Source organism: Pocillopora damicornis, chromosome 2 (genome assembly GCF_964200805.1).
Source record: "Pocillopora damicornis chromosome 2, jaPocDami1.2, whole genome shotgun sequence".
In the NCBI taxonomy this organism is placed as follows: Eukaryota; Metazoa; Cnidaria; class Anthozoa; order Scleractinia; family Pocilloporidae; genus Pocillopora; species Pocillopora damicornis.
In genome coordinates, this window is record NC_142671.1 from 11,466,552 (window position 1) to 11,489,317 (window position 22,766).

At 38.8% G+C, this 22,766-nt stretch overlaps 3 protein-coding genes and 1 long non-coding RNA gene across 4 annotated transcripts; 1 reads left to right on the top strand and 3 right to left on the bottom strand.

Annotated features, from left to right (window-relative positions):
- Nucleotides 1-1,408: 1,408 nt before the first annotated feature.
- LOC149049891 (uncharacterized) lies at nt 1,409-2,850 on the bottom strand. Its single transcript, XR_016183440.1, has 2 exons — nt 2,782-2,850; nt 1,409-1,557 (listed from the first exon to the last, which is right to left on the bottom strand). It is a non-coding gene; the product is annotated as an uncharacterized LOC149049891 (long non-coding RNA).
- A 2,779-nt stretch (nt 2,851-5,629) lies between these two features.
- LOC113668268 (uncharacterized) lies at nt 5,630-9,448 on the bottom strand. Its single transcript, XM_089195515.1, has 2 exons — nt 9,325-9,448; nt 5,630-6,165 (listed from the first exon to the last, which is right to left on the bottom strand). The coding sequence occupies exons 1-2, from the start codon at nt 9,374-9,376 to the stop codon at nt 5,816-5,818; spliced, it is 402 nt and encodes a 133-aa protein (XP_089051641.1). The 5' UTR covers nt 9,377-9,448; the 3' UTR covers nt 5,630-5,815.
- A 5,733-nt stretch (nt 9,449-15,181) lies between these two features.
- On the top strand, nt 15,182-18,199 carry LOC113668266 (uncharacterized). The gene is made up of 2 exons (XM_027184145.2): nt 15,182-15,446; nt 16,826-18,199. The coding sequence occupies exons 1-2, from the start codon at nt 15,395-15,397 to the stop codon at nt 17,176-17,178; spliced, it is 405 nt and encodes a 134-aa protein (XP_027039946.2). The 5' UTR covers nt 15,182-15,394; the 3' UTR covers nt 17,179-18,199.
- A 158-nt stretch (nt 18,200-18,357) lies between these two features.
- LOC113668265 (uncharacterized) lies at nt 18,358-20,279 on the bottom strand. Its single transcript, XM_027184144.2, has 2 exons — nt 20,079-20,279; nt 18,358-19,151 (listed from the first exon to the last, which is right to left on the bottom strand). The coding sequence occupies exons 1-2, from the start codon at nt 20,131-20,133 to the stop codon at nt 18,778-18,780; spliced, it is 429 nt and encodes a 142-aa protein (XP_027039945.1). The 5' UTR covers nt 20,134-20,279; the 3' UTR covers nt 18,358-18,777.
- Nucleotides 20,280-22,766: the final 2,487 nt, after the last annotated feature.

The window sequence follows — 22,766 nt, forward strand, 5'->3', positions numbered from 1 at the left end:
ATAGTCCCCTTCGAACCGCACTTGGCAGTCAGTCGCACTTTGACAGCACTTTGTTAAAAAAAACCTGTGAATTTTAAAATTGAACCAAAGCTCCTTAAAATGCCACAAATAAAAATCAAATGAATTATACTTTGAAGTAAAAACATTCCCGATTTCTTACGAAACATACTCGTTCAGTACTAGCACGCTAAAATTGGTCAATTTTACAGTATTTTTTGCATAATTAACTGGGTAAAAACCCAAATTTTCGTTTTTCCCCATTTCCTCGGACACATTTGAATTTTCAAACTTTGAAATAATTTTTTGAATATATCTTCCTAAAAGGGTTTTCCAGGCAAATTATCAGAATTTTCGATTTTTTTAGCCTGGCCAGCGATTCTCGATATTTACAGCCACGGCCTCTTAGTAACAGTTTTATTACTTGATATAACTCCGTTCACTTTTACGTTAGAAAAAATCTTGTTTGAAAATGCTCTGACATCCTAGAGATCCTACACTCGTCGATAACACTTTGGAAGTATTTTATTGACTTAAATCAGCTCAGTCTGTTGCGCACGCTTGTTCCGTTTGTTGTAAAAATTCCTTGGTATGTTTTAGGCACTTCATCAGTCGGTTGCATGCATGAGACTCAGTCAGTTGTACGCACTTATTCGGTCGGTTGTAAGAATTTATTGCATTTGCTTCCGACGTTATTTTCCTTTATGCAAGAGGTGTTCCCATGGTAGAAGTTATAGCACAGGCAACCCAAGCTCCAGCTGTGAGATGATCAGCTTGCGCAATAACAGTCATGGTGGAATTATAAGAGTTTGTATGGGAATATTTACGACCACTTTAAGGAATAAAACAATACGTCAAATCTCGATAAAAAAAAACCTCACCTTACTTTCACAGCGTATCACTTGTTATCTGACCGCTTACTTTGATGAAAAGATTCCATTTTAGCGAGTTGTCCACTTTAAGGTTTTCAACGTACATAAGATAAGCCCAAGGCTGAACACTCCATTGCCGAACGTCCGATTCGAGAAGCGAAAAATCCCAGCGCAAAATTTCAATTCACTACAAACTCAATCTTCTCCGTGCAACCGATGCTAAAGCCGCAGTTTGCTTAAAAAGTTTCCAGTTAAGAGGTTTCTAACAGCCCGCGTACATATCAACCTTGGCACACGACCTTTGAAAACCAGCTTGGTAACCCTATCGCCTCGCCGGGGACCACACCGTAACTTGGCACCCATGGTGCTAACACAATTTCTTCATGCCAAGTTACGGTTTGGTCCCCGGCGAGATTCAGTTTGAAAAGGAGGTAGGGTTACCAAGCTCGTTTTCAACGGTCGTGTGTCAAGGTTGATTTGTATGCGGGCTTTTAGAAACCTCTTAACTGGAAATTTTTGAAGCAAACTGCGGCTTAGCGTCGGTCGTACTCGGTATATTAAAATGGCTCAGAACCAACTTGGCTCAGAATCTAAGGGCCAACCCGACTTGGTTGGCCACCTTGGCGTTTCCTTCGGTCAACCGGATGGTATCGCTAGGCCACCGGCTACTGAGTCTGCCTGTTCTGAACTAGAATTAGAGCTGAGTTTAGAGCAGATAAACTCCAGCATGTGGGCACTATACATGACCTCCTAGAACAATTTTTCACGGACGGGGTTCGATGGATGGTTCTTGGCGCTCTTAATGGTAGAGAGGCCAGAGTCCTCCTCTTCGGAATCTAGTCATTTCGAGGAGAAGAAAACGCAACCCTCGCACGCTTTGAAAAATGCTAAAAACGGGGACAGTAAGATGAGCCTTGCCCGAGGGTCTTAATGGGATGATGACTCCTGCGGCGAACAGTTAAAATTTTGTGGATAAAGGGAAACTTGTAACGGTTAACTTTGTTTGCCACCAGCAATTAAATTTGGCAATTCTTACACCTAACGGCTAAGTTTTTTCATCGTTATCGATTAACTGTTAACCCCATTGTGACCCTTCTTACTTCGTCCGACAAGAAGGTTAGATGGCTACCTCACTGTACCCGATGGAGCTCTCAAAGACGAGGATTCTCTAATCAGGAGGATTAAGATAAATCCACAGCTGGCCAACGTAGCTTATAACAAAGGGAGGATCTCTGCTTTGAACTTGATTTACTCCTAAATTCTCGCCAGATATATTGTTTTATCTACTAAAGGGATGAATTTTGATAGATTTCACTCCAATACTTAAAATTCCGGTAAAAATAATTTTTGAAAAATTTTGTCCCTGAAAGTATCAAGTATCCTTAATTTGGATAAAAGTTTCTAGAAAACTACTGCCTTCCCGATTCTGGTAAAAATAATTTTTGAAACATTTTGTCCCTGAAAGTATCATGTATCCTTAATTCGGATAAAAGTTTCTCGAAAACTATTGCCTTCCCGCGGGGTGCCTCTGTGTTTGTTGTGAAGGTCAGGGGTTGTGCAATATCATCGGCTGGCGGCTCACGGTGCGAGCCTGATGTTGACGTGACTCTTTGAGAAGGCGTGGTCCAAAACACGCAATATTATTTCGACAAGATACCTCCTGTTTAAATACAGAATGTACAGAATTCCGTAAACTTTGACTCGAATATTAACTGAAAAGTGAATACCCAAATCAGTGTGTCAGTTTTTTTACTTATTGATCGATTATTCCGCTCCCAACAGCAACAGAACACATCACGTTTGCAAGTTCGGTCATTTCGCTCTGTTTATCAGGTTCATTGGTTTTAACTATACTTCGGAAATTCTTTCGTTGCTATCGCAGAAATAATCTAAGGAATTGTGTGTCACTCACCTGGGGCAGTTACTGACACAAGAACAGTCAATGTAAGCAGTAAACGACTCAATTTTTGAGGCTGTTTCTCAGGGTCGGCCAGGGTTTTTGGGTATTCGGTATTCAGGGGCGTTTTAAATCGGGTATACGGTATATTGCAGCTTAAATATGGGTATTCAGTATATCACTTTCTTTGAATTTCAGGTATAAAGTATTCAAAGCTTCGATTGTTTTTGGGTATATTTGGAGGAATTTGGGGTAATTTGGGGTATTTTGTCGATTTTTTTTCGGGTATATTGGTATTCCACTACCCCCCCTGGCCGACCCTGGTTTCTGTCTGTTTCGGAGTCACCGTTTCCTACCTGGCGCAGTTTTGCCTATGACAAACGATAAAAATTTATATAGATGCATTAAGGTCACCAGTGAGGAGTTGATCAATACAACTTTAACTTACGTTGCCGTAAGATATTAAACATAGAGAAAAGGAATGTAAATTAAGTGTGGCTTTTTTGCCTCTTTCAGCCGCTTAAACCACAGGCGGCTCAAGCTCCAGCTGTGAGATGATCATCTTACGAAAAGCTTTTGTTATGTACGCAGAAAACCTCGTGCTTAAACTACGTTTTCCGGATGTATACCCTTGGCAAGTGAGATATACTCGAGTTCGAGTTGGACTTTGTTACGATATGTTACGATTTCTATGGCAGCTTGCCTAATTTGGTCATTTGCTTCATTTTAATTCAAAAATATGCAGTGATTTTACTGCTCACAGAAATTGCCTCCAACATGGCATGTTGAGTTTCTAGTAGCACAGAACAACGCGAAACAGACCTGGAGTAATAGTGAGACTGTACAGTAATTTAAATGTCTTATTATTGTTAATATAATTAATATTGTTTTAGAACAATCATGTAATTAAATTTGTATTTGAAATATGATAATAAAAAAAGGTTGCTTTAAAAAAAAAGAGACTTCAAGATACGTTTCGAGTTTAGTTTTGACGGTCCTGACCGCGATTTTAAATCTTCTACCTTCGTTTTTTTCTTCCTAAATATTTCGTCTCGCCTCTTGGACCCTTGTGTGTCTCGAAATCATTCAGACCTATCATCCCAACTTACTTTTTTTAATTATCATATTTCAAATACAAATTACAGACAATTAAAACTACTACACAGAAACAAGGAGGTTTGGCCGACGACAGCCGCGCAATTGCTGTTGTGAGCATTTTCACCAAAATTAACATTTCGGTTGTTCTAAAACAATATTAATTATATTAACAATGAGAAGACATTTAAATTACTCTACAGTCCCAATTGAAATTAAAAAAGCGCAGCGAAGAAAAGCATAACAAAGCAAAGTTAGTGAAGCACTTTTAGGTTTAAAAATAATTAGTGACATTGTGTGGCCACCTAATAGACCATTTCCACTTCATACAAGGCCCTCAAACCTTTTGCTTGAGAGTTTTTTATCCATGCATTTTGTAAGTATTCGGTCTTTGTGGCATGATATATGAATGACATGATACATACCAAATATTTATAATTATCAAATTTCCAACTCCGAATGTTCTAATCATAGGCAGACCACACTATGAGTGCCTGTATAATAATTGTTGACATGAGAGGAACAAAATCTATGAAGGTTAGGAGTAAAGCTTTGAAAATTGCATAACCAAATTACATCTTAGTCTGAATATCTCAATTAAGTTAAATGAAATGTTCATCGACGCATTTGTGGTATTTTTTTGCCCTCATGGGTCGTTTTAGCGTCGTTTTTTATGAAATTACTTTTGGCCGTAGGCCGTTAAAAGAAGAAAGGAAGTTTATTTCACTATGTCGTGGACATGTAGCGACGAATATTTAATCTTAGACAAATTTACCGAGTATTTCATTTCATTTCGCGAACAAACACCATTTAAACTTTGCGATCACTCTTTTCTCTCAATTAGAGAAGACCAAAGCTGACTACAAAGATTTCAATGGCGTTGTCGGAAATGAGACTGACGAGTCTGCTGTGTTCCGAAACTTCTCCTTTTATTTTAATCAACTTGATCCCCCTCTCTCTCACGGCACACTGTACTCCTCTCACCCTCTCGTCTCTCTCATTTCAGGAACCCGTGTAAGTAATAGGCTCCTGTCATTTAAATACACAATAAGATCCCATTGTTCTCAATGTCCAAATTATTTGTCACCTTATCGCAGAAACTCAACCGGAAATCAATTAACGTTGAATAATCTCTGACACCGTTTTTCTACGAGTGGAGGCAACTGAGACACATGTGAAACCTGCTCATTGTAATGATCCCATTGTATCAAAAGTCAGCCCTCTATAAGGTTACATGCACAATTTTAAGCGCAGGGCTCCCGAAGAAAAATTCTCACGATTCACGTGGGATAATGCCTTATTTCAGTTAACGTACTAACCCAAAAGTCCCCAGCCATTTACGAAATTATCAAAACTCGCGTGAACTTAGCGATAGGGAAAGGTCTGGACTGAGCCAATGGGCCCTTGTGCCATTGGACTATTGGACTTTTTTTCAACTACATTTTTTGGACAATATTAATTCATAGAGAAAGTCGTAGCACATACAGATAGTCCATATTCTGCCTTGAATTGGCATATATTGTAAAATCAAGTTGTGTTGGTTTATCATGTCCGGCTCGAAGCCCACGAGCGATACAATAATGCTTTTATTAAATGGCTCGTAAGTGCTCTTCTGGGATGCATTAATGGAATACCTAAATTCACGGTCGTCATTATGATCGCGTCTGAAATTCAAGGACAATGTAGCGATTGGTAATCATGGAAGTAGTGCTACTGATGTGCATTCATTTGTTACAAAGCTGTTTGGCATCAAAGCATCATTGCTGTCTACGATTATTTCAAAACGTTTAATCCAACTGCTAAGCTTACAAAACGAGGAAATTCACTCAGATCTACAAATCTATTTTTTTTTTGCGAGTAATATTGACTGTCCATCTTGGATGACATGTCTTACGACGCTCACAATTCTACAATCAAGGGTGCTAGGAATACGTTAGCATCTTTGGTCTGCGGTCTACTTCATTAGTGCCAAGCCCAGCACAGAGGAGACGATCAACAGGAAGAAGCTGAAGGTCACAGGCGAGCCCGCATTACAGCCATCGCCAGTACAGCAACCAACCCCGCACTTGTAGTCCTTGATAGAATCTTTAAGCTTGTCACAAAGCTCTTCTGCTGCGTCACAGACGGCTTTGTTGGCGCAGTCGTTCCCCACAGCGTTCACGTCACCTCTCCTAGACCAACTCCTAGCGCACCTGTCAGCGATGGAAGGACATTCCTTCAAATAGATGGCCTTGTTACTTTCCAGTCTGCTCTTGCTGCAAGTATCTTCAGTGCCAGCGCACTGGTAGCATTTCAACGCACAACCTGATGGTACAAGAAAATGGAAAACAAACTTGAATAACTTAAGAAACAACAAACTGAATGACTTCGAGAAAGGCTCTCAGGACAATAAACTAATAACGTCATTCAAATCTTAACAAAATCCAGTATGTCCGTGAAAAAAATGCTGGCAAACTTCCAATTTTTAATCTACAGTATAGTCTTTTGTCTCACCATGTAATCACTTTAGATGTGGATCGCGATTTCTCGAATTCAATGTATTGAGAGTCTTTTTTCAAGCGATGAGGTCGACTGCCGGGTACATGTTACCTTATAAACTGTTCTGCTCAGCTGTGATTGGTTGGAAATCCACAGATGTCATTGGCACATTTCTTCGAAAGGTGCCCTCAAAACTGACAGACCGCTAGAAACTTCTTATGAGTTTATTAATTCGTTATAGAGGCGTACGAAAGTTAAAGATTGTGCGCGGACAGGGAGCCTGAAGCGTAAATTGCAGTGCCATTGTTTCCAACCTTAATTTTTGCCATCTTTGATAACCTGACAGTCACTCTCACTGATCATAGTCAGAACAAATGAATATTTTTGTAAATTGTTGTGCGTCATCAGCCACATTGCACATATATCAGCTTAACGGCTGGACATGTCACCTTCACACTTCTGACATGAACTGATGGTATGCGTTGTTCGCGATTCTTTCACAACTACCTCTTCCACACAAAATGTTAAGTAACAATAGCCTACTTTGGAAAAGAGCGGTAGCCTGGAACCGAAGTCGCCACGCAAGCGCTTATGGGATTGTTTGGGGGGACGCTCAAGTCGGCCATCTTGAATTATGCCCAAGCACGTAAGTTGTTGTGTGCCTTTGTGCATCAATAATTTCAGAAACTCCTTCGGATTGACGTTTTATCGAATTCCAAAAGATGAAAGTATTCGCAGAGAATATGTCCGTTTACTAAGAAATGATAATTTGAAGATAGAGTCCGACAGTACACGCGTTTGCTCTGCGCATTGGACTGGAGGTAGTAAGCTCAGCAGAACTCACCTTCCATCGATATTTCCTTGGAGCAAGAAGGAAAAGGAGCGACGGATTTTGTCCAGAACGGAAGCGACTGCAAATACAGCAAGCAAGAAAAGAAAAGTGGACGTGGGATCTTCTACCGAAATTGACAAAGGGACTCTTATTGAAATTGATCACGAGGAGTCCATTCCGGCCTCTTTTTGCGATGCAGCGACACAAACTGAAATGACTGTAGAAATGCTGGATCGAATGGAAGCCGAACTTAAAGAGATGAGAGAGGAAAAGGAAAGGTTGGCAAGGGAGAGAGACGAGTTATCAAGGGAGTTAAAGAGACTTCAGCATGTAACGAAAAATCAGAAATTTGACATTGTAAAATTTAAGGACAGCCCTGAAGATGTCGAATTTTACACAGGCCTTCCCCACTGGGATGCACTTATGCTCCTTTATGACCTGGTCAGTCAGAAGGCTCAGAACCTGAACTATGGCAGTTACGGAAAGAAAGACAGTGGTTCAGAGCAAAAGCTTGGAAGGCCCAGAGCATTGACTTTATTTGAAGAGTTTGTTTTGACTTTAATGAGACTTAGGCTTGGCTTGTTTCAAAAGGATCTTGCACACAGATTTAATGTTTCTGAAACTACTGTTTCTGTTGTGTTTAACACTTGGATTCGGTTTATGAGGATTGAACTGGAGCCTTTAATTTGCCTCCCCAGGAGAGAGCTTCTACATCAGTTCATGCCAAACATTTTCAAGGAACTTTATCCAAGGACAGTTCTAATTATTCTTTATTTTCCTCCAAAGTTTTCTGCGGTAAAATGAGACTTAAGGCCATTTTCTTGCCTGTCTTATTCTCAATCTCCTTGACACGGTGCAATAAATTATACATGTCAGTGTTTGTATTCGGGTACTGCTGGTGTGGTGCTCTAACATCCCTTGTTAATGGAGGAGATTTATCTTCACTCTTGCTTAGTTTGCCATGTTGATGTTTTTTAAATTTGGCTTTGGCAATTGGCAGATTGTCAATCTTTCTTTTTCTTGGGACATTCCATGCACATGGCTTTGAAGTGCAAGAAAGTGCAGGGGTTAAGGAAGGATTTACAGGTGCTTTGCTTTGTTTGAAGAACTCCTCCAGTGCAAATAGTGTTGAAGTTACATGGTTGCAACGCCCGTCAACTCCAGCTGGGCAACCATCATAAGCTGTTACTACACTGCCATCTTTGTTGAAAACAATGAAGCAATTGAAAGTGAAATGTGATCATCGCAGTAAATTTTCCAATTTAAGCAATTGGAAAGAAGAAGCCTGAAAAAAATCAGGGCTTCAACGGGATTCGAACCCGTGACCTCCGCGATACCGGTGCGATGCTCTACCAACTGAGCTATGAAGCCACACATTGGGAGCGAGGTCAATTTATTGAGTTCATATCTTCCCGTGCAGTGAAATGATGTGAAGTTTATATGAAATAATTCATATTTGTACTGCGGTTGTAGATGAAAGTGAAATGTGATCATCGCAGTAAATTTTCCAATTTAAGCAATTGGAAAGAAGAAGCCTGAAAAAAATCAGGGCTCAATCAACGATCCCGTTGAAGCCCTGATTTTTTTCATTTTTTTTTTTTTTTTTCAGGCTTGTTCTTTCCAATTGCTTAAATTGGAAAATTTACTGCGATGATCACATTTCACTTTCATCTACAACCGCAGTACAAATATGAATTATTTCATATAAACTTCACATCATTTCACTGCACGGGAAGATATGAACTCAATAAATTGACCTCGCTCCCAATGTGTGGCTTCATAGCTCAGTTGGTAGAGCATCGCACCGGTATCGCGGAGGTCACGGATCCCGTTGAAGCCCTGATTTTTTTTTTCAGGCTTGTTCTTTCCAATTGCTTAAATTGGAAAATTTACTGCGATGATCACATTTCACTTTCACTTTTAATAAAAACACTTAACAAAAGCTGTTATATGCATTTTTAAGGATTACTGTGCGGTTCACGGAAAAAAAGCCTATCATGCTGGCGGCCAAAACCAATGAAGATACTCGACGGTTATTTTACGGCCATTTGATTTGTTTCAGTGTCGCGTTATTCAGCGATGCTTCTAATAAGAAACAAAATTTCTTGAGAGATTAAGCTACAATTCAAATTCTAAAGTTGTACAATACTCACCATGTGCAGCCATCAGAACGACGATTGTCAGAGTGAACAGCAAACGATCCATTTTTGAGGCTCCTCGTGACGAAGTTGAACTCTTTGTGCTATACTGAACATGTACTGCCACGCCAAATTTATGCATTATTAAGACATATAACACATAAATTAAAAAAGATAACAGACAAACAAAAATGGTTCGGGGGGGGGGGCATAAACCGCCCCTGTGTTCCTAGTCCACAAATCATTACATGCGATGTTAATGGTTTCATTACGTTACTTTGGAGGATTTATCTGCTGAACAGGAACACAAAATGTCATACACCTAGTTATTTTGGTCAGATGCAGAATGATGATTGCTCATCTTCAAAAATTGAAGGCGTTCTACAAAAATAATCCACGAACTGCACTGACGGTGGTAATTCAGAGTCTGGAGGATGCACTCCAAAAACCCGGTATCCTTGTGGAGTGGGAGAGTGGGTCTCTAGATCCAATTTAAACGGCGGCCTAGAGTAGAGTACAAGGGGTGGGCCCAACGTGGTCCTTTTGCATTCACAATTTGCATATCCCCAGGGCATTTTACTAATATATGCAAATATCTTTCTCTTCTCGCAGATTTCATTGTCCCAACATTTACCTTGACAATGGCGTCGTGAAGACTCCAAAGTGTCGGTTCATATCGCTGTTTTTTATAAGTGTTTATGTATAACTAAACGTTTATTGATCAAAATTTCTCTTTCATTTTATTAACTGAAAAGAAATTATACGGAGGCAAGCAGAGATACTTTTGATGTTCGAGCTCCAAGAACGTAAAAGCCATATCTTTTCGCCAATGCTCTACTGTGAAAGTACAACTCACAATCAGTTACATATTACTTACTTATTGACTGAGTGGGAAAGCCGACAGGATAATATTTGGCTTGAGGTCATGACCTACGAGCCTCGCTCATTGACTTCTAATGACTTCTTTGTGGCGGGTGGATTATGATTCAAATTGAGTGGCTAATTATTGAACGGCTTACCAAATCGAATGGCCCACCTTTCAATTTGAAAGGACTTTATCTCTGGTCCGGACTTATTCTCTGGTCGCAATTTTGTTCTGAATATTTATTAGTCACGATAAAGATCCGTAGCTATATTCTTTTTAAAACTACAGCATTGAAAAGTGAAGTAAAGGCGAGTATTTTTTCGCTTTCAAAAAGCAAAAGCAGTGCTCGCTTGCGTCGTAACTAATGAAAAACATTAGAATGTGAGAAATGAATAAAGGGGGTAAGTTTCTAAAGAAACTGTGGTGCTGCGTCGGAGGGAGAGTATAGCAGGTAATTTAATGTTAACAACTGAGTTAAAAACGTAAATTGACCACCGTAAAGAGTAAAACTCAGTTGTCAACATTGAATTAACTATTAGAATAGGAGGTCTGCTTGGCATAAAGTTGCTTTGTTGCTATGTGAGATTTCACGCTCTATTGGCTCGCTCGGCGTTGTATTCAAGATAACAAGCTACACAGCATCACGAATGTTTATTCACGATCATCTTGTCCTTGAGCGTGAGCGATCCGTCCTTTCGAAAAAAGGTAAAAAGTCTATAATTTTGCGATTAGAGAAAGGAGAAAAAGGAACCAATTTTTCAGCCGGCGGCGTTAGATATCTGATATCCGCAACAACAAGGAAGAGATCACGAAGTTTGCCGACAACCTACAGACCAGCGGAGGACTGGAGCGTAAATCGCTGCGAGTTGCACATGATGAACAGCGGACAGTGAAGATGAATACCATATTTTTTCAAAACGATTTTTAAAGGTTTTGTTTCACGATTAAATGTCGCTTTCTTACTTATGGACAAAAAAAAGAATGAACGGTAAAACACGACGTTTCGACCAAACTTCGGTCATTTTCAAGTGAATAGTAGGAATGTCACGATGAATATATATATGCGTGTAAGAAGTATAAAAGTTTTTTTGGAAAAGTAAACGGACAGTAAGAACATATTTAGAAGAAATAATAAGAAGCTAATTAAAAACCAAGTTGAAAATAAAAATAAAAATTAAAAACCTTTGCAAGAATTGAGTCCGACTGCACATCGAGAGCAGGTCTTAGTTCTTGAATAAAAGACATTTCATAAAGTAGGCGGTCACTGTTGGTTGTGAACCAACAGTGCCTTGTTTACAAACAAATTTGTGACACTAATTTATTTTGTCATTGTACAATGCCCGAGTGTTGGGACGACATGGTAGAGTGCGAGGGATTTAAGACTGCCTCGGAGGACGAGTGGCTCTTCATTGTCTGCAGATTGCCAGACTCTAGACGTCTTCGTAATTGTTAAAGTGTTATTTCGGATCCCTCAACAGTTAATAATCGTTAAAATTAGAAAATAAGATTGAGTTCGATTTAATAGTCTCTATTTTTGTTAAGACGTTGACATTAACGTTGAATTGCATCTGAAAATAAGCTGAGAGTTCCAATAGTTCAGAATAGAAACATTTTTACTTATCATAGGCTTTACGAACGACCTGTAATACGAGTAGTTTCTTCGTTCTTGTTCAAAAACTGTTTAATGTTATTATTTTAGAAAATCAGACTGAGTTATTTTTGTGACTGGACGCAATAGTCTCCATTATTGTTGCGACGTTTCGTACCAATGTTGATTCGCATCAGAAGAAGCAAAGATTTATTGTAACAATTTCAATAGTTCGAATGCAGTCGTTTGTTCACATCTAATTCTTGCGTATACTGGTCGACTCGCTATAATGAATGCGGTAGAATTGGAACGAAATGGCTGTTGTTGTTTTTTTTACCTTTATTAAGGAAATGTTGTGTTGTGATTGAAAAGAACATCGACAAAAAAGCTTGCAAATAGAATTAGTTACCAAATATGATACAAAGGATGCTTAAAAGGAAAGTTTGGTAGGGGGGTCCAAATCTGCGAAGGGGGGGTCCAATCCGCTGTGACACCGGAACTGCGGGACACGGAATCCACCCCGTCATCGTCTTTAGCTTCTCTTGAAATGGGATGGGCCCTAAAGCAGAGTCGTTCTCGCAATCTCGTTTCACTGATGGACAAAAGGACTACTTGATAGCCAAGTTTGAAACTGGAGAACAAAGGCAGATGCTGCAAGTGTCTCAAGATTAATGAGGTCTGAGAAAGACGAAAACGGCGAGCAGCTATTCGACTGCTCTGAGTTTCTTAAATTGCTGAAATTTGTTAGAAGCGCCGAAAAGGTTATTTGCTGTTAAGAGCAGTGACAGTTAAGACAAGCGATATTGACTCTTACGCGGTTAATTAAGATTTGTAAATTTAATTGTCTTGCCTATACGTCACAAAGCGAACAGACATTGCGGTAATTAAAAAGTGTTTTCACTCCGGCAGAAAAAATCAACTTTGGTAAAAATAAAGGCAAAATCAGAGCCAAATGGATATTTAGACTTGCTTTTTCTTTTTTACGTAATTGTGTTTATTTTAAATCAAAGTGCTCTATGAGCAAACTCGTGAATTGACACATGATTTTTTGGATTGTGTTTAATGTTAACTGGTTTAGGGAATTTTTTGGTTGATTGTCGTATCTAGAGTACAAGCAGTAGTTCAGTGTTCGCTAATGTAGCAAAGAAACAAAGTAATTGAAATTGAAATGATCATGCTATTACATTTGACAAGGGTGGATGATGTCATGTGTTTTAAACGTATATCATTTTTGTTTCTAGTTCAAAAGAAAAGGTTGGAAGTAAATGTGGGTGAAAAGTGAATTTTACTGTCTATCATCGTAAAAATTAGAAAATCAAGGCAATAACGTCTTAATGAAAACATTAACGATTCCCTCTTTATCAAATGAGACAAACGAGAACGAGTTTTGAGTGATATAACTAAGCCAAGACTGCCACAGTCATTTTGGATCTCCGCCTGGGTAGATTTTAGTCACGTGCTAGGCAACTTATAATCAATAACAAGATAGAATTTCATTTCAGGCCTATTTATCAATTTTGTGGTGTATAACTTTCACATTTTAGTACGTAATACGTATTTTGAATCTTCAAATTGTCTTGAAACTTACAAGAAGATTGTTCGTTAAAAATTCACTGAAAATCGCTAGCTATGATTTTCGTGTTAACTTGTAATTTCGTCAGTCCCCGGCATCTTTTGTTGCTTCACACAGGAAAAACACACGATACGAAACGTAATGATCGATTTTGTCCTCAATCTCACGCTATAACAGAAAAAGCTTTTGAACATCTGTAAACTCCGTGCGCTTCACAATAAGTGATATTTTCAATGAATCTTCCGATTGTTTTCAAGTTCAAGGATTGTGAATTACAATTTTCTGAAAAACGAAGGTTGTTCTGTTATTTCAGTGTGAATCCTTGCATGCCTGCCAGTCGCTGGTGCTGCTTGTTGAAACTAAAACGAAAAAAAAACTCTTTTAAGATTATCATTGGCTTCTTTTTCACCCCACCACTATTCTTAGCAACAAAGGTCGCCATTTTGTTTGTTTATTGCTCGCCAAAAACTATCAAATGCACTCAAAAGCCTAAAATTTAAAAAAAAGTTTACAGGAATCGACCAATTGAGCGAGCGAGCGAGCGAGCGAATGCTATTCCCCACATCGTATCTATAACTCGCTCTTGCGCATGCGCGCAATTCACGAGTTAAAAATGACCGTCGAGCGACCACAACTGCAATTATGCTAATTGGGTCATGCAAGCCCTCACTTAGTCCTCTTAATTCTTTCCAAAACCTCCCTTTGAAAACTCTGTTGGTTTTTATCGAGTGCTAGTTAAAAGACACGGGTAAGCACATAGAGAAAGTTAAACAATGGGCAGAAACTTAAGATTCGTGTGCAAGAGAACAGCAAAGTTCTTAATCGTATCCGTTACTGGCACTGGTGCATAATCGTACTAGACAGAACGATGGCGGAACATCTCTGCAGAAATAAACTTCAAATGATAAAGGGCAAAGTAATTTAACAAAACTGGTTGTAGCTATGTCATTTGTTTCTGAAAAAGTTCTACTGTTCGATCCGAAGTCATTTCGAAGGCAGGAATGCTCCTTAATTCTTTGGTCACGCAATCAACATATTGCGTGATTTTATGTCTTCCGTGTGCTACTTAGAAGAGTTTCCTGCGTCGCGAGAAAACATTTGCCCAAAGAAAATTTTACGTCATTTTGAAGATTATTCCTTCAGAAATTTACATACGTAATTTTGTGGAATTCTGAATAATGGCACATGGTGAACAAAGAGGTTTTCTTCACCGACATTTTTTTGTAACGGAAGAGAGCACATTGCTTTTTCGCAAAAAAAAAAGCTTCTAAGCAACCAATTCCTACATAACTTACATTTTACAGAAGACGAAGAGTCTATGAAAGAGCTCACGTTGGTAAGATTTCCCTAGACGTAATATCTTTGAAATGCGCCGCCGGTCGAAAATTGAACACTTTCGCTCGCTTCGGCGAAGCGAGCGAAAGTGTTTAATTTTCGACCTGTTATGACCAGATTCATCGATTCCAGAGGGTAAAAGCGAAAAGTTTGTTTTTCTCGAAAATTAAAATACATTTGAGGAAAAAAAATACACAGCCTTTCTTGTCTTACTAGGGTCTACTTGTGTGCAAAAATTGAGACAATTTGAGTTTTTGACCCTTGCCATAAAAATTTCATTTTTGTTTGATTTTGCACGGATGTCCTCTTAATTCCTTTATCACGACCACTTCGGGTACCACAGCCAAAAATCGCGCATAAAACCTTTTTTTTTTTTTTTGTCATAAACACAACTCGTGGTCATATGTTCTCAGGCAGGCAAGGGATGTGCATCAATAGGGCGGCGAATTAAAATGAGATCACGTGACTGAAAACGATCTATTATTGCGCCCACGTTCGCACATGCGTAGCCATTTAAAATCTCCTGTCTGCTCGAAATGCAAATTATGTTTTAGTGAAAGTGTAATCAAAACTGACACTGTCAGTCTTGAGGAATTACACCAAAGAATTTTAAGGGATAATCACTGGTTTGTGCGAACTTTTCAATTGAGTCGCTTGCGACACCACAATATATAAGGATCACAAACGTGATCAAAACTAACTTTCTAAGACCTTGCGCTGAATAATGAAAATTGTTTTCAGTCAAGTCTTTGGATTGCTTCTCATGGCTACCGTTGGTAAGTACTGCATCGCCATCAACTTTTATTTCGAAGTGAAATTTTGAAATAACACAAAGACGAGAATATACTTCAGTCTTAGGTGAAGATGCATTATGTGGTACTGACCGCGATTACCACCATCATAATTCGCTAGCGGAATCACAAACTAGCAAAATCGGATCGTTTATAAAATCTCTGACACGAGTGCGTCTTGTGGTATTGATTGTGGAATCGCTGACTAAATGTTATATGAATTCGCACAAGTACCGTCTCATAACAGACGTTTTTCTCTCTTAATCCACTAACATATCAATGCAACAACAGCAGTGACACGAAATATTTGCCGTCATTTTCATTAAGGTATTTTCAGTTTCTTCCACCGTATAGTTGCGTTATTCTCCCAGCGATGACAGTAGCTTTGAAATTCAAGGAAAAGTCAGTTATTCGTCAGTTGAAACAATTTTGAAAACCACATTTTTTGCACATTGTCCATTAAATCAATATCAGCCTGTTTATCCATTACCTCAAACAAAAGATCTCTTAGGTATATTTGATTCAATAATATTTCGAAGGCTCATAACATCTAGACGGCGTGGCAATTTTACAAAATGATCCTCATCAAAAAATGTTTGCGTTTTGAAATGAAAATAGATGATAGAGTGATAAGATGAAGACAAAGCGAATGGAAATATGTTTGCTTCGTTTTGATGGAGACGAAAACGAACACTTTTGAAAACGCATTAGTGTGGTCAAGGCTGCAATAGTGCATCACTACCTTGATTGAAATACGCGAGTTCACGTGCGGAAACCAAAGGTCTAAGTTTCCATACCTCAAGATATTTTTCTTTGTCCCACGCTCGTGACAGGACAAAAAGACGTCTTTCTGTTATTATTTAATTTACTTTTCAGTTGGGATAGGTATCAACCTCATTCTTGGTAAAAGTGTTCTGTCGTCTTAATATCGGCTAAGAATCATATCAGCATAAAAGAAAAAATGGCCTCGAACTTCAGGTTCCGGGGTATTCAACATCGTTCGCCGAACGGTGTTGAATACAATGATGCATGTTGTAATCAAGAATTAATTGTCAGTAGTGTGATCGTCTGGTTTACCGAGGAGACAGTATGCGATCAGTGTCAGGTCTCTCTCTGGCGATGGCTCCGTTCACTTAAACATTACTCATTACTAACAGCAGTCCTTTTTTACGACTTCTCTCGCCCGGACGATTACATCATACGATCGCGCAAATTCAAACTTTATATCCTTGTGTCTTCCGTTTTTGCAAACCTCGCCAGATGATCAAAGTGTGGGATGGGCATCCAGCTAAAGTAGGCAAATGATTTCCCTTCTCAGCATAAAGATTTCATAAAAAATCCCTTTTATTTAATTCATTTTTCAGGCTTTGCTTTGACGTGTTTCCAGTGCAAGGGCTTAGAACAGTACTGCCTACAAGAAAAGCTCCGGCGCAACCGAACCCAAGACGCTTGCAATCAGTACATGGACAGATGCATCATTAAAACCTTCATGCTTGATATTGGGGTAATCGAGATGACCAGAGGCTGTGGAAGGGAAATTGAGTGTAGATTAGCAGCACAAGATTGTAGGAGGAAGAGGAGTGCTCACCATAGATGCCATGTGACCTGCTGCGAAGGAGATTATTGTAACGGGAGCAATCAAATCATTTGTAAATTGCATGTTAATGTAATATTTCTCATGTACAGTTTTCTATCTGTAGTAATGAATCTACAGTAATTCAACGTTTCACTCTTTAACTTCTATGTGTGACCAAGAAAAAATTTCTCCTTACAATATCAAGCAGACAAGTGATGAGAATACAGAAAAATATTTTAACGAAGGTCAGGAGCTCATAATGGGCTCCCGTTAGGGTATCATAAGTTGATCCAATACCAAAATCTCCAAACTATAACAAGAACTATATGGCAGACAGTAAGGAGAATTACTAATGAGATTGTGGGAGTTAAAGGGTTAACACAAAGATCGACGGTGTCAACAATTCCATGTTTAATGACAGTACTAGTATTTCAAGGATAAGGAACATTTAAACGATGAAAGAGTAAGACACCGTCAGTCAAAAGTAACCAGTCATTATTTATCGCCGAAGGGGGGTTGAAGGATTTTGGTTGTGTTACCATAACATTTGCCTGTCCCCCCCCCCCATGAGGCTCTGTGATATTGTTTTGACCTCCTCCCCTCCCCCCTCATTAGAAGTTAGTTGGCGGTCAATTTTTCTATGGTCCTCCTTTTAGTGACGCATGAGGGGTTCCCCGTCAATCTACCTGTAAACCGTGTGATCCCCTTAAATTCCTTCACCCCCTCCCCTCCCCTCTCATTAGAAGTTAGTTGGCGGTCAATTTTTCTATGATCCTCCGTTTAGTAAACCGTGTGATCCCCTTAAATTCTTCCACCCCCCCTCCCCTCCCATCCTCTGGTGATAATAATAATTGGTGACTGGCCCCTAAGTATCAATCTATGACTATCTATATATCAAAAGCGAGATTTTTCCCTTCCTGTCTTAACCTGTTCTTCATGCGGTCGTCAAATGCGATCGGCGTAAATACAAGCGTCAACAGACGTATATTTTGAAACGCAGCTTTACCTTGATCTTGTTCACAACTGAAAACATCGATCAGTCTCTAGAAAGATGTCCGTCAACAAGTTTCAGTTCTTTAACTCCCATAAGACAGAATTTCTCCTTACAATGTCAATACAATATCAACTAGGCAAGTGATAAGAATAAAGTAAAATGTCACAACCACGGGATTATTAGTTGATCCAATACCAAATTCCCCGAACTAACATCACAGAAATTGTATCATAGGCTGTAAGGAGAATAACTGATCAAATATTGGAAGTGAAAGGATTAAGCAGGCAGTGTGCTGCTATTTGATTGGTTGAATTCAAAGGATGCACTTTTGGAAGAAACAAAACATTAAAGTTTATTTTTCTTAACACTAGTAATAATAGTCAAACTTTACTCCGTGTTATTTTCAAACCAAACCTAGCTAAAGATTGACATCAAATCGTAATTTGATCACTAGTATGTATTTCGCTCATATTTTGTAAAATTGAAATGAACAATCTCCTCAATAAAAAGCCCATCTGACTAGTTTGGTGCAAATTTGTACACATTCTGGGAAACAATACTATAATATACACTCTATTCTTAAATGATCAACTCAGGTCACTTTATCAGCTTGTTCAGACGAGAAATTTCTATAAAATATTCCCTAAATTTAATTTGGCGCCAGACGCAAACACAGCCCATTACTTAAGTACACAAAGTAAAAACCAAAGCACGCCGAGTAAAACTCAGTGTTACTCTATTTACATTTAAATCCTACACATCAAGTTCACGAACAGAAGCCCTGACATCATCACAAGATGTGCTGGAGAGACACGTGGCCCAGGATTGCACCAGTCCCCTTTACAGCACCATGCATGACAAATCTTCTCGGTCTGAAGACCTCCCTTGGTCGCGCGCTCGCTTCCCCCGCAGCGAGATGTTTCTCTGTTGCAGATCCTATCACTTGCACACCGTTTATTAAAGATCTTTCTTCCATCTTGCTCCAGGAACACTGTGAGGCAGTTATCATAATCTCGCGGGCATCTCACTGTGTACTTTGCAATATCCGAGTGCATCATAGCCAGACTGCATTGTTCATTGTTCCCATCGCATTTATAGCATCTTGCCTGGCGTCTGTAGGCTTCAGAGAGTCAAACAAAATAGAACGAAAGTAAAAGTGATTCGATTATCACTGTGGGAAATGATGGTGCTCTTCTCACTACTATGCAGGAACTAACAAGCACATTTGTTTCGTTGTTCTTATAGAAATTTCTTACGCGCTTCCAGTTTGACAGGCCTGCATACCATAGTACACCTTACACATTATCTATTCTGGTCTTAATGATGGCTCCTATTACGAGTGGAGTGTGGGGTACTTATTCAATTTTGAGAGAAGAGCGGGAGCTTAAATTTAAGCGCAACCTTTGTTTGTTACAAGACGCTGGCTCGAGTATATCTTGTATTTGTAAATTAAAAATGTAAACATGTATTCTGTGACTATGACATCTAATCCTGAGTTACGTTCGAACAAAAGTAAACTAAATTATACTCATTCACACCAGAAAAACATGTTTAGACAAACCGGGTTTCACTGAATGAAAATCAGCCACAGTGAACTGATAAAAACAAAAATTTCCATAGGATTCAAATAATTTTCAACGCGTTACATTTGAAGTCCACAAACATCAGTTTAAGTAGCTTCTAACACCGTGTTTAATAAAACAGCTTTGAAACATGTTTAAGCTTTGGTGTGAATGGGGTTAATGACATCCAATCCTAAGCTAAGTTTGCGCAAAAATAACCTAAAAATAAGAAAGTGATTCAAACTCTAAATTCTAGACTTCGTCAAATGACAAAGAAGATATGGACTAAGTTCGATCACGAGGACAGAGTTCTCCCACGACAACGACAGAAATATGTATATTGTTCAGTCAAAAATTTCGACTCTCAGTAGAATCAATAATTCTACCTTAAAAGCCAATTGAGATGAGCCCAAATTTCCTCTCAACACATGCTTGCGTGCATTTGTCCGCGAGAAGAAAACAAATTATATGGTAGTTTTACTTACCAACAGCTACTGGCATTAAAAATATCAGGAAATGAAGGAGATGATTCTTCATCATCGCTAAATGAAAGCCGGAGAATGTGATACTTGTCTCCCTTGGAGGGCGGAGAGTTCAAGTCCAGAAAATATGACGCAAAGATCGTCGCTGGGTTTTCATGAAATTTCTGCTCGTACGTGGCTTGACAAAATTTGCATGGAGAACAAGGTGTTCTCCATGCGTTAGTTCTATAAATTCATAATTCATAAGCCAAAATCAAATAAGCAAACTAAATGACATTTGCATGTCTGCGCAGTACTTCAAAATGATGACAAGAAATCAATCAAAAATATGGGCCTTAAGGGGGCATTACGTTTGGTTCATAGTAAGATTTTGGTAGCTTACTTAAAAAATCATATTTAGTCAACAATGCAATCAAATCAGCTCAAACTTGGTAAGAAGTACACCCAGGCAATTGCCTACCACATGGCATGTTTAAGTTAACATATTGTTTCATATCAAACTCATGGGGTACAAATAGTCTTAACATGAATGTAGTGATTACGCCCAGTTCAACACCCCACTCAAATCGAGTGTAATTTTCGAATGTTTTACCATCGTGCGGATTCTCTACGGAAAAAGCATTCAATGTACCTCTGAAATATTAAACTATAATATTGTGGCTTTCTGTTTCGCTAATTTTCTAACTTGAAGGTAAAGTTTTTCCCTCGTCATTTTTACCTTTTCTCCGAGCGGTTGCGTGAAATTAACAAGGCGTTTTTGATCAAAACACAATCGAGCAAAGGGTCTCGGGCGATATCTCTTTTACGCAGGCGCAAATTAAAATAAAAAAGAGGAACAAATTTCCTTTGTTTTGATATGTAAAGTGTCGAACAAAAAGCAGATTTACGCTCGTCAAATGGCGTTTCAAAACAGCTTTATCTTCCTCCTTTTGATTTTTTCCTGTTTTTTTAAGCGTGAAAGCAGTAGGAGAGGGATCGGGAAACTCAGAAAGCGCTTCGGGAATTAATCTGCCATCGTTTATTTACAAGATAAACAGGCAAGATTTGTGAAGTTCGTTGAAATATGAAGTATAAATAAATGCCCTTTTTAAGCTTGTTTGCTGGATTTTTCGTAAACTTCCCTGATTAATTTTTCGTTTCAGCTTACTAATCTATACTATTTCAAAGCAATGTGAAGACAAAGACGGAGAACCATGAGTCGTTCCTTTCAACAATCGTAAACAAAGTGTTTGAGCAATCAGATATACGAGGTGTAATAATCAATAGCTGCATATCAGAAGTCTTCAGAAAGAAAGTATTCTGTCTTCAGAAAGCTGTCAAGAAAGCTAGTAATCGTGGAGGAAGGCAACTAAATGCACTTCTTAGCAAGTTGGAAACGGTTCCTCGGTATCAATTTAATATCATATAAATCTCAATATTATACAGTTTTGTATCTTTCTTCCGTGAATTCGCCTTTCTAACGAGGGTGTATGTTGAGTATTTATTGCAAAATCGCTTTGTTTTTTTAATTTCCCTCTTTGGCCTGTCCGCAAGCGCATTACGTGGGGTTAGTGGTTGTGTACGCCTGGAACCGAGAAAAACAAATGTTCGTCGCACTGGGCAAAGAGTTTGATATGTTTTACGTTAATAATTAACAAGTTACTGTGAAGGGCTATTTTGAGGGTCAAATCGGGGCCCGTCACTTTTTTGTCATTTCCTTTTAAAATAATCACCTAATTTTTGGTACAATAGAGCATTATCCAATGGACTGCAACCTCATCGAGAGTTATCGCCTTTTGACCATTTTGGTTGTCATGGTAACCAATTAGATTTTGCAAAAGACAAGTTATTTTTCAAACCAGTTGTATGTTAGAAAAAGAAATTTTGCTCAACTAGGTTGCAGATAATTACATAACAATCTTTGTACCAAATTTGGTGTCAATAGCTGAAATACTCTTCGAGAAATTTGAGGGGCCAACAAAAATTACCCTGAAAAAAGCTATTTTCGGAAAATTGCAATTAAAACTTCAGTTTTTTCTAAATGTCACTTGTAAGACTAAAGACTCCATAAAATGGCCTTTTGTGCATCACAGCACACCTACTTGAAGGTATGCTTAGGTTCTTTGGTTCTTTCTCTTTTAACCCACTCTGAAGAGCTGTGTTTTGTCGAAACCTCCAGCTTCGTAGGCTATGCCTTCCTGGGTTACACACAGCTCTTCTTCTCTCTGCTTAGCTTGTCTTCGTGCAAGTCTACATTGTTTGTGTTTTTCTTAAGCTCTGTGCTATGCTTACTGAATTCTTCCACTGTCTCGCTGTCTTCCTTCCTTCCTTCCAATTGTGTTTTGTACAATGTTGAAGGAATGAAACGTGACAAAACGATTAGATTGGATTACCTGTGGTTGCCACGACAACCAAAAACCCACAATGTACTAGCCTTCAAAAGCGGCTGTTTTTTAGCGGCGCATGAATAAATAAGCGTAAAAAACATATATTGGCTGAGACTAGATGGATTCCAGATTCATTTAAGAGGAAATTAAAAAAAGGGTGGAATTTTCAATTTTTCTTCAAAATCCAACCGTAATGCCCCCTTAAACTGATGGGCAACACATGATGGAAATCAAGTCAAAGGAAATGTAGTTCAGACTGGCTAGTTAAATTTAAAGCTTTTGTTTGTGCCTAACTCTGGCTTATAGTGAGTACAATAAAGGTAAA

Coding starts and splice junctions, on each gene's coding strand:
- LOC113668266 (XM_027184145.2), top strand. CDS start 15,395: ATGAAAATTGTTTTCAGTCAAGTCTTTGGATTGCTTCTCATGGCTACC. Junction 15,447..16,825: donor GCTTCTCATGGCTACCGTTG/GTAAGTACTGCA, acceptor TTCATTTTTCAG/GCTTTGCTTTGACGTGTTTC.
- LOC113668265 (XM_027184144.2), bottom strand. CDS start 20,133: ATGATGAAGAATCATCTCCTTCATTTCCTGATATTTTTAATGCCAGTA. Junction 19,152..20,078: donor TTTAATGCCAGTAGCTGTTG/GTAAGTAAAACT, acceptor GACTCTCTGAAG/CCTACAGACGCCAGGCAAGA.
- LOC113668268 (XM_089195515.1), bottom strand. CDS start 9,376: ATGGATCGTTTGCTGTTCACTCTGACAATCGTCGTTCTGATGGCTGCA. Junction 6,166..9,324: donor CGTTCTGATGGCTGCACATG/GTGAGTATTGTA, acceptor TTGTACCATCAG/GTTGTGCGTTGAAATGCTAC.